The sequence below is a fragment of the Bombus vancouverensis genome, chromosome 15 (assembly GCF_051014615.1).
Source record: "Bombus vancouverensis nearcticus chromosome 15, iyBomVanc1_principal, whole genome shotgun sequence".
NCBI classification, from domain to species: Eukaryota; Metazoa; Arthropoda; class Insecta; order Hymenoptera; family Apidae; genus Bombus; species Bombus vancouverensis.
Genome location: NC_134925.1, coordinates 5,630,306 through 5,642,451, shown reverse-complemented (window position 1 = coordinate 5,642,451; position 12,146 = coordinate 5,630,306). Strand labels below are relative to the sequence as shown.

General features: G+C 37.2%; 1 protein-coding gene across 4 annotated transcripts in view; it reads right to left on the bottom strand.

The window, feature by feature from the left end:
- Nmnat (nicotinamide mononucleotide adenylyltransferase) overlaps window positions 1-12,146 on the bottom strand; it is a 14,056-nt gene extending 1,910 nt beyond the window's left edge. Inside the window, exons 1-6 of one of the 4 annotated variants that reach the window (XM_033335018.2) lie at window positions 11,813-12,146; window positions 11,042-11,451; window positions 10,856-10,957; window positions 10,616-10,782; window positions 9,122-9,488; window positions 3,048-3,223 (exon numbers count right to left, since the gene is read on the bottom strand). In XM_033335018.2, the coding sequence (XP_033190909.1) occupies window positions 3,194-3,223; window positions 9,122-9,488; window positions 10,616-10,782; window positions 10,856-10,957; window positions 11,042-11,451; window positions 11,813-12,131 (1,395 nt within the window). In that variant the 5' untranslated portion in view covers window positions 12,132-12,146 and the 3' untranslated portion in view covers window positions 3,048-3,193. The other 3 variants (XM_076624866.1, XM_033335017.2, XM_076624865.1) reach the window with 3 other exon arrangements.

Genomic DNA, 12,146 nt, shown 5'->3' with positions numbered 1-12,146 from the left:
GAATAATATTATCATCAAGCAAAGATACGCGACACTTGATCTTTGCACTCCCAAGGACTTCTTTGAAAATGATCAACGAATCGCAATATACAGTGAACGTTGGACTTTTGAACGAAACAAATATATATGTATGTAGATGGATACTCGGACGATTGATACAATTCTCGATAAGTAGCAGTAAAATTCTTTTTCAGCCTATCAAGAATTGCTTCGAGCAACTTTGTTAAGATTTAAAATTTTAATTACTCGTTAAGAATTCATTAGACTCTTTTTATAAGACATCGAGCTTCGTCAACTTTTAATTATACTCCGCCTGGACTTTTAACAAGTCGTTAATTTTTTTGCCATTGTAATTGCTGCATGTAAATAGATTATTTACCGTAACTAATTCAAATCTTTCCATTTCTCATCATCAAACAATCTGCAACTTCAGAATCATTTTAAAACCTCTATCTCCGTATAAATTTTGTTTCAGCTTAAATTTGAGAAGAAAAGAAATATGCAAATCTGTTGGAGTGCAAAGTTCAAATTGTAGTAAGAGCTGAAATAGAAAAAATAATTAAAATTCGACGAATTATTTCTTTGGTTTTCTTTGGTAGTAGTTAGGAAACAAAGTTTCTCAAAAAATATAACAATAATCCAAGCCCGTCGAAGTTCGTTTGCGTTTCTTCAGTTTCAAACATTTTTTTCTCTCTCATTCATCCTCTCATCCTTCCTCTCTTGCCAACGTATATAAAATATGTATCGATTATTTTGATTTCTCCTTATAAACTCGCCCTCGTAACCGCGAGATACTAATTTGGAAGTTTCGCGGCCGATAAGATCATCTATACTCTGCGAAACCATAGAAAAATGCTAATCGTATGGATCAATCGTTTTACGATCTAACTTCGATCTTTCCGCCTCGCATTATTTTAAAATAAATCATTACGTCAACGAACGCGCTGTAAAGAACAAAATTTGTAATACAAGATTCGTGTAACATTCGAATATACAAAATGTCCTCTGTGATTAATGGTACGGCCAGGAAGAGGATGATTCTACTTAAAAAATAATTCGAAAATCAGCCACTTCATGGTGGTACCAATTCGTAAAATGCGTTCTTCGATATTTCGATCTAGACGTAGAATTAAAAAATCATCGTCCAATTGACACTGTAGCTTTTAATTTACATATGTTGCCACGTGCTCGCATGACCATTGACATCGTTTCGAAACGACACTTGCAAATTGACCGCATCAAGTACCAAAGCATAAGTCGTTTCCATCGTCATGTCATTAAATCGAAATAACGCACCGCCAAAGTTAATACGCAACATCCACAGCGGCTAGGATTGTCGCGGATATTGCAAAATTATAACTGTAGCCATAATAGTAGACACGCAACCTGTGAGATACGAGTAAAATGACGCTATTGTAAGAAAGTAGCAGCGTTGTATGTAATGAAAATAGTATACAAACGGATCCTTAATGATTGTAATGATCTTGATTCACGGAAACTGTTTAATAGCCTGTAACGTAAGATAGTATAGTCTTTTTCTAAGCTTCAATGCAGATAATAATTTAACAAAGGTTTGAAAGTTTAATGCTGACAGAAGCAGTTCTATGATTAGCTGGGTTAAATTATTTTTCCCTTCAGCCTACTTCCGTTTCTGTAAGTTCCCATAAAAGTGGAAATCATAATCTGTTACAATTGGTAACGTGCCAGTATCAAACAGAGTTTCTATTTTTTTTCTTTTTTTTAAATATTTGAATACATGCCTTTCGACAAGCTTCTGAATTCTTATGAAATTTTAACGATAAAGAAGATGATGTCATGCGAAATTTAATTGGTAACACGACCTGTCCGTGAATTTCTGAATAAATTGTTTATATGACGTAACTTTGTTTACAATGATCGTACGAGTTGACACCATTTTCTCTAACATTAATAGTGCAAAAAGATGTATCAAATTCTAACGTTGAAAAATACGGTCCGAGTACAAAAGAACGGAATCAAAAAACTTTTCTTTTCTTTTTAAAACAAGCAGTGCTGGGGAAATAATGTTCGAACAGAGAAACATTCCAATTGATCAGCGATCATAACGTTAGCAACAATAAGGTCCTCGCTAGGAGTCATACTTTGTATGGTAATTTTAATGACATAGTGTAAATACTTGCTGCAGCGATAAAATAAATGAATACTAACCACTAGAATTGGCAAAAGAATATAAAATATACATAGGCATACGTATATTTTTTTACGTTTTCTTCTTTTTTCAGGCTTATCTTAATAACAACACTATATTACACGCTTTATGATCTCTCAATGTTGTACTTCAAAAAAGCAATTCCAATTACAGCACATCTTCTCAAGTGTTTGCATCTTATATCAAAACAGGTACAAGTTCTTGCTTTTTAATATTTAAAAAATATAAGAGAAACTTATAAGAGAAATTTCCTATCCTTATGTAACCCCTAAGATTTTTAGAGTTCTCTCCTATTTGCATAATATAAAAACAACAGATAGTACAAACGAAATAAATAATAGCTCTTCATAAAGAATTGACAAATAGAAGTAAAACAGTTAATCATACATTATTATAAAAATTCTCATAAAATAAACGATCGTACAATAAACAAAACCTTTCCTCCTAAATGGTGTCCAATCCTAAACATTTCCAATTGTTATAGTACATTGGTTTATACTAAAGAAAAAACCTTAGGTATTTCGGAAAGTTCATAACAATTTCTTACGATCGACGTTAAGTTCCACTGCTCTTCAATTTCGCCAGAAACTTTCCAAAGAACCCAACAAAAGGAAAAGATGGATTCCTTCGTTCCATTCGCTCGTAAAGAATTTCAATTGAGAAAAAGAATCGACATTCGTAAGATCTACAATTCTCAAGTGATTCGTAAGGGTTTGACCAAACCTCCCCAGCACTGCGATAAACGGAAATCCTAGTCGCGGCTGGTCGCGCAACCGATCAGGACGTTCTCGCGCATACTAAAGCTCTGAATGTTCTCGTAGGCGTGTACGTTCTTGTTGTTGTTGATGTAGCTGTTGATGTTGTTGCTGTTAGCCGTGCTACTAACGCGACTGGCGCCGTTACTACCGCGATTGTTAGTAGCAGTATTAGTACGTTTAGCAGTAAGGCAGGGGCCGCATCGGATTGGCATGGGTCGAGCAGCAACGAGACAGTCAATTATCTGTCTTACAGTAGGCATGCAGGTTTTGCTGTACCCTGGAAAACACATATCACATGCTCCATCAGAACCGAACCACACATCGACTTCTATCACGCCATCGGGGGTTTATTTCGCTTGTCTCGTCTTCCTTTTTACGATGATCTTTGCGCGGCGACCACCGTTTTCGAATTTTGGCCAAAAATTGAGAAAGAGACGTTTCCGTCGAACACGATTCCTATACACCGACACGTATAAATTTGGTGAAATTTGGCATCCATCGCGATTTGATTAAAGGAAAATCTAAAAAGAGGGCTCGGGCGTATTTCAGTAACGATCGAATAAAGATCTATAGATTTGGAGCGGAGTGCTGTAACGTGACACGTGGATTTTCTGAAACTCGAAATCGATCGAACGCTGGTTTAGCTAAGGAAGATACGAGAAGAGAGTTTGGAGAGATCTTTTAATAATCGCGGAACAGCGGATATGTATATTGGAGTTGCAGATATGAAGAATCTTCTTTGTTTTTGGAATAGGGACTTAGACGAATGTAAAATATGGACCTGTGATGGAAGACAAAATTACGACAGTTTGATTTCGTGACTCAAGTGTCGGGATCTTTGATCTTCGTCCTTCCTTTCCTATTGATCAAGGAAGATTAATTTCTAGATTCTTATGGAAATTATATTTCTTTTATTTCTCTAGATCGTTTTTTGCCTCTTTTTAGATCACCCTCGCGTTTTCGACATGATAGCGTTAACAAGTGACATTAACGTTAACGTATCGCGAGATCTCTTAAGTAATAGTGAATATCACGCTTAATCTGTAACGTTACTTAAAAATACTAGCAATACCGAATGCTTAATATATGATAGGATTATTTAAAAAATTGAACAGTAATACTGATCTGTACACAGTCAAATTGTACGCTTTCTTCTCTTTCTTCAATTTTTCAGGGAACACTTCACGGTACAAGTACGAATGAGAGAAACGGTTTAGACAACGAAGATTTTTATTCGACAAGCGATTGCATGATAGAAGTCGTGATGGCCAAACACATTTCACATGTCTCACGAAATAATCGAAAAATACAGACAACAAAGAAACGAACGATACAGGAATAGAAAAAAGAAGCGGAATTGGTCCAAAAAGATACAAGGGTGGCCTAGAGCCGTTTAGTCGCACTTAGGAAGCACTTTTACATGAATTTTAAACAATGAATACCGTCAGCTTGAGCATATTTCTCGCCACCTTCGTCTATCTACGTTACTATACAAATAACAAGAGCGGAACAACAGTTTGCTCGAAAGGGGAGGGGGGATGTGTAAAAGAATTAGGCTTGCGCATCAAGACTAAAGAAAAAGAACAGGGCTGTGATAGAAGGGAGGATGATGGTGTGTGTTCGAGAACAAAACAATTTGTCCTTATCGACTAAGAAAAAAAGAATGAAACAAAATGTAAAAAAGTATCGCATCTCGCAAAATCATTCGCAGACACGATGCACCTTGACAATGGCTCGCCAAAATAGGCGCGATTGCTGGCAGAAGAATGGAAAATTAGGCACTATGAAAATACAGATAATACGCCTAAGAAGCTCAGCCATTATATCAAACAACGATTCGTTTCCATTGCACCTAAGCGTATTTAAAATCGAGTCTTGAGACTCTCGTTAACGATTAATCTGAGCAAACGTTTGATAATAAAAATCTTGTAAAAGAAAGAAAGAAGGAGAGAGAAAAAAAAGTATCGATCGTAAAAGGAAAGATATTTGTCAGAGATTTCTCTGTATATTCTTCTCCTTCCAAGAACGATTTCATCACAGTTAGATGCAGTGGAGTGGTTGATCAATATTTGGAAAAAATATTCGCTAAAAGACAGCAATTACGATCGCTGGATGGATTTCTCTAAGCGAGACTTACGACAAAAAGAGAGGCGCATGACACCGTGCATACAGGATACAAAAAGATACGAAAGAGAGAGATTGACTTAAAAAAAAAAGAGAAAAAAATAGAAATACGAATATACGCATAAAAATTACGCATTATGCCCGATGAGCGACAGTGACGGAATCGAGGGACGTTCCTCGTTCTCTCTCCCTTCTCGATCTCCCTTTGAATCGCTTTTGTTGAAAAAATATCAACGATTTCAAACTATCATACACAGAGCGTTCGAAAGAGTAAAAAACACGATGTCTAAAAAGATATTAAAAGACAATTGGCACGTTCTCAATAAAAATTATTTGGCAGAGGTGTAATGTATGTATGTATGTGTAAACCGTAATCAATTAATTAATTGTTATATCGTCAGATTCGTCGCGCAGAAAGGCAGTCACTAAATTCGCGAATAATTCATTCTCGTGAAATTTCGTATTCCAAACGAAATTGCACGTCCTCTTTATCGTTTCATCTGACCCCCCTTTTTTTTTCTTTTGATCCCTTTCTTCCTTTGCACACGACGAAAGGTAAACTGAGATCAGCGGGTTCCATTAGAAGCGACATTAATTAATCACGGCCTCCCCGATCGATGTACCGCAGCCCATCGTAACGCATCGCTTACGTAGTTTATATGTATAGAATACTTTATGGTTAATCGAAACCATTCTTTATTCTCTTCGTATAATATTGACGAGTTAATTGTAGGATTGTCTCGATAATTTACTGTTCTCGATGCTCGTGCGTTGTCCAGAACTCATTTCTCTTCCACAATAGTTTGTAATCTTCCTTTTATTTCCTATTTATTTGAAATTTATCGAGCTTTTTTCGTTAATATTTCCTTCCAACGCACGCGACAACGAAACACCCCGTGATTCATTTAATTTGTTTAATCACGCTCAACAGCAGCGACTGTTAGTTCAGTTCGTTATAACGCAATAATAATAATGTACATATATAATATCGTTTTCTCTGGTTGTATTCCTATCCTAAAGGAGTTCTCCCAAGGCCTGTGTACTCTTGTATGCATATCGTTTTAGAACTCTTTTCCTTCTATTCACGACGAACAACGTGCGGCTTAACAATGTCACGCTTTGAGATCTTGCTCCATTTTCTCACTCTTTTTATGCAATATTTTTTTGGCGGATTTTCGTAAAGAGTCTCGGTCGCGTGAACATCATCGTTATTAATTAAATAGAATCTGTGATTAGGATCAAATCTCGTAACATTTGGCGTTTCTCTTTCTCTCGGAAAAGAATCTCTTTCCCGAGTTATAAATATATAATATGTATATGTATATATATATTTCTTTTTCTTCTTTCTTCTTTATATAGATACGTATATTCGTTAACTAAGTTTCTATTATAATGTGAAAAATCTTGTATCTGTTGAAGACGATATATCGGTCAGAATTATCACAAGAGAGTCGATAAGTCTGCATCCTAAGGTTTGCAGTTAGCCTAACAAGAGTTCAAACTAATTTGTGTCGTGTATAATAATAATATATGTATATATTTCTTGCAACATTTTTCTTTAACTAACGTGAGCGATTTCCTTCGAACAAATTACGTTCCTTCAAATTCGTTGAATTTTTATGTCGTCATTCTAATTTTATTATAGTGCGGTTTCCTTTTCGCTAATTATCTTAATTCCATGCTTGGTTAGGATCATCTTTACAGTTTCGTTATCCCTGACTTTAGGCTTCTCTATCCAGTTTATGTCATCTTGCGTCTCGTCCTCCCTTCCTAAACTTTCCACCAGAGAATCCAAATTATCCGTGGACGAATCCACGTATCGAACATTGTCCGCCGATCTTTGCAACGATTTGCACCTTCTCGAGCTTCTAGAAGCGCGTATGTTATCCGCTGAGCCGATCAGCTTGCTGTTCTTAGGCCTCAGAACTTTGTCATTGTTTCTGGAAGATGTTCTGGCTGATTGAAGATTATCCACCGAGGAATAACGTCTCTTATCTTGAGAAACGTTGACAGGATCCTCGGCTGGTTTTTTTCTAAATAATGATCCCTTGCGATTCATGCGCCTGGAATTACTAGACAGGATAGCCAACTCGTCTTTAGGAATAAAATATTTATCGCGCGATTTCTTTTTAATAACAGCCGAATCGGAGATATTGAAAGACTTGGAAAATTGTATTTCGCTTATTTGATCGCTAAACTTTCGATCGTCCAACGACTCTGGTCCGCTCTGAAACCCACAGTTCTCGATCTCGAAGCTGTCATCGTCCAGAGACGGATTAGTCGCGATACTGTCGCCGATTCTGGAACTGTTCTTAGGAAGACTTCTCGAGGAAGACTCGAACGCCCGACTATGAGTCAAATCTCTTGGATCCCTGGTAGAGTACGATCTTGGCTCCTGGTCGGGGTTGAAAGTGGCAGAGATCTCGTTGCAGATCTCACAAACCTCGCATAGCTGATCGCAGTCGGTCGCGGAGGAAATGAATTTCCGATCCAAGGTGTCAGTCGACTCTTGCAGATTCCAAGAACTACAAATATCGCATTCCGTAGAATCTTCGTCGACGATGGAACTGCAATTGGAACGCAGGATTATTTCTTCCGTTCCCATTATCTCTTCCGTCCTTAAAGACAACTCGTTCACGTAGCAGCAGGCAGAGCAGAATTCGTCGGTTTGCATGTCTAGTTCGTTCGCCGTGATCAACTGAGACGTACTGTCCGCTTTGGAAGAATCTTCGTAACACACTTCCTGGATCTTCTTAATGGACTCGCAGCTCTTCGATTTCTTCGAGAACGTTTCCTCAGTCTTCGATCTCCTTCTAGAAATCGTCCTCGAATCGTTCGTGGCGATCACCGAATCGAGACTTCCTTTTAATGATGCGTCATATCGTTTCACTTTCTTGGTTCTCTCATCGCTGATCATGGACTCGTGAATCTTCGATCGAGATTTGCTCTCTCTTTTAGGGCTCTTTGATCTCGACGAAGAAGCATTCGAGACAGTCTTATAGAACGTTTCTTCCGATTGCGTGCCCGAGTCGACGCTCTTTTCTATTGATTCGCTCTCTTTCACTCTTTTCTCGTCACTTTCATTATGTATTCTCATCTGACCGTTCTTTGTCTTCCTGGGACTCTTGCGCGCGTTCACCACTGACTTCACATACTTACCATCTATCTCTAGGCTTACGTCCCTCTTCGAGGACTTGTCATCTAAGGCCAACGAGTCATCGGAGGCTTCTCTCACGATCTCCGTTCCATCATCGACTATCTCTTGTATCTTTACGGTGCTCTCTTCGCTAATGGACGACGGAACAGGCGACTGCACCAAAAGACTCAATTTATCGATACTTCCATCCGACTCGCCTTTGTATATCGTGATCTCGCCTTTACCCTGTACCCCGTTCTCTTCAACAATCAACGTCGTACCTTCCTTGTCGAAAGGATTATGAATCATCGCGCTAACTAACACTAACACCTGCGTGTTTGAGCATCGAACGCTATCGTTAGGAAAGCCGTCCTGATCGCAAACCTCGTCGCTTCTCCTTGGATCAGGGTATTGTTTTTTGCGCGATAGACTTTCCTGCTGACTCTCTATAGAGTCGTTCGATCGTTGTTTACCTAACCAAGAATCTTTATGCTTGTCTTGGACTTCGTCTTCGACCGTGTCGTCCAAGCCGTACCGCGTGAGCCTGTAGTCCTCTTTGTCCACGCTAAAGTCCGATAAGGCGCCTTCGTGGCGTCCTCCACCACTGTCCATAGCGGACATCGTCGAGGACGAGACAGTCGAAGATGAAATCGACGATCTAGCTTCGCGATTCATGACTCTACTTCCTCCTGATTCTACATCAATGACGTCATACTGGACTCGAAGTCTGTTACTAGTCTCTGACGATTTAGCTACGCTATTTTTCGCCTCGATTGACGGCTTCGTATTAAGTTTGACGAGATTCTCGCGTTTCGACGAGGTGACGACACCCGGGGACACCTCTTCCAATTGACTCGATCGGGGCTGTACCCTGACCACCTTCCTAACCCTCCTATCATCGTCAACGAAACCTACCTCGTCGAGGATCTGCGACTCGCCGGTTTCGGTGGCGATGATCTGTTTCGCGAGACCTGGATACGCGGCCTTCGCGGTCGTTATATGTTTGGCGTTGCCGTTCTCGGCAACGAGAGCGCTAATGAATTTCTCGCGCGCCTCCTCGAGGCCACCGCAGCTGGCGTGACGGGAGGCCACGCAAGCCATGTTTGTTGCGTTCTGGATATTCTTACGCAGAACGGTATCAGGCACATCGATGGATATAATTTCGATCGGACTCGGGGAGTCCATGGTAACGTCGCTAGGCGACGGCGTGAGAAAGGTGCTTTGATACTTGGAATCAATGGTCAAGTAATTATTCGCATTGGGCGAGGTCAGTTCCAACTTACTTCAGTGTCCAAGTAGATTGGCAGCGTGAAAAACAAGACACTATTTTTTATATGGTCTTCGTTAACTCGATGCTTGGTAGAAGTCCGATTCAGGGAAAAGTTGTTCCACTAATTTTTTGTATCGAACTACATCTTGGCAATGAGATATTTATGTCACATTTATGTAAATTCGTTATTTAATTTCCTTGTTTAATTATGTTCTGAATGGTAAAGGGAATTGAATGAAGCAAGGAAAATTACCTTTATCCGTGAATCGATACTTTCCCCACCGTTAGCAAATTGAATACAATTTAAATTAAATAAAAAAAAAATGCAGTTGCTAAAATTTATTTGTAATTACAGTCGAGTTACTAGGAAATAGATCTGATTAGATTTACATAATAAATAAAAAATTCTTAGACTAGACTAATATATTGCTGCATATTGTTTATACGAGATGTGTTAACCCTTTTAACACTCAATAAGTTCTTTTCAGAATTGTTTGGCACCTGTTGCTTTATGAGTATTTATCGAATAAACAATTCGAAAAATTTATAAGAATACAGTATTTTTAGTGTTGAAATATTTTTATCGACTAGATCTAATATCTAATTCTAAGTTACATTATATCGTCCATGTATGTTTGGTAATCATATGTATCTTGTGAAAAATACATTATTACATTTTCGTATAAAATAAATCTATATACTACCAATTATTTTTTTAACATTCTTTATATTATGTATAAAATATTTTAAAAACTACTTTGTAGAAAACAAAAATTCCATATATCCTTTCTTATTCAATATTCAAATATTTATATATTTAAAAACCAATATATTGATTATTATAATCCATCTTATGTTATGCATTCATGTTATTGAGTAATAACAGGGTTAAATTTTAATTATAAAATATACAACTGTGTATGTGTATGACTGTACAACAACTTTACAACATCTTAGATCAACCAATTCTGTATGTTCTAAACTCACCAACTATGAGGAATATGAATGCTATAAAAATATATTCTTTTCGTACAAAATACATAAAAATAAATTTCTGTTTAAATCTACTGGAAGACATACTATTAAGTTCCCACTAGTTAAGTGAACTATTGTTTCAGTGAAATTATGTTTAAACTCACATTGTCGATGTTGTTGACTTTGCATCATAAATTCCTTGCTTATAGACATAATCAATCACAGAATCTTGTACGAGATACCTGACACTCTCACCTCGTTTCAATGCTCTCCTTATTCTAGTTGAGCTAACTTCATTTGGAATCCATTCAGTTACTATATATATATTGTGCTGTATAGAAATTAATTATAAGAATACTAGGTTGATGTAAAAGATATATAACAATTGTTGATAAGACAATTACCATATACTTGGAAAGAATATCTGAATCATATATGAACTTATTTGGATTAGAACCTTCCCTTGTAATAACTACCAGACCATATTCTCCAACAATTGCATCGATCTGCAAATATAAAATTATAAAAACTTTCTTTAATTATCAAAACATTATAAATAGCAAAATAAAATAAATAAAAGTGTTACTTACGTCTTCTTCAGCCCAAAGATCATAAGTTCCAAAACTTTCTAATAGATCAGCACCGCACAATAATTTAATTTGAATTGGAGTGTGATCAGAACTATTTTTTACATTTTCTGGAATCCATTCCAGATCCTCCGTTGATACATTATGTTTAACATTAGTCCAGTCAAATACCACAGAGTTCAACAAATTTTGATGGTACTGTAAACTTAGTCTAGTCTTTGTCCAACCATTCTGTCTAGTTTCCCAAGTGCTAAGTCGAATCCATTCGCTGTTTTGTAAAGCTAATCTTAGCATAGCACATCTGTGCGTTGCGTTTGCCAGTTCTTTCTTAGCATATGCATCATGTACAGGAGATATAACACCGCCAATCACAATATGCGTTCCCATTCTGTGAAGATGATCTCTGGCAATTTCTGTAAATTTCCAATAAAAGGTTACTACATTATCAAAAGACAATCACATTTAATATTTCAATTGTGAAACAATTTCTACGAAAGATAGAATTGTATGAATAATTTGAACTTGTTTATTAATACAAAATTTTATTTGCAAATCTGATTAAAACTTCATATCCTAAATAATTCTTATTTGTGAACGTTGACAACACCAATTCGGATTGTTTACACAGTGTTATCTTAACAATGTTCTGATTCGTTCAAATAATCAACAAATCTTAAATGTCGTAAAATTCGTCTACTATATTGTACACGAATTGAAGAATTTTGTGTTTATATGAAGGCTCGATATTGATTATAAGGAATGACATATATGTACCAAACATTCTTAAATGCATATTGGTTGGAGGGTTATAACTGCCACACGACATAAGAATAACACGCGTTGGTGCCATTTTTTCTTCTTTTGTCTCGCAGCATGTGATGACAGCACGTTTACTTGACTGCTGGAACTCTCTTCTTGTAATTTTATATAACCAGGACACGGAACATTTAGATTGAATAATAGTACGAGATAAATCGTTACACGAGACACCGTAACATCCAACCACACTGTACGGACTGCACACTGGCTGATGTTTCAGCCATATTTGAGACGGTGCTACTACAGGAGTCAATTGAGATATAGTTTTCAACATGATCGTCTTAAATAA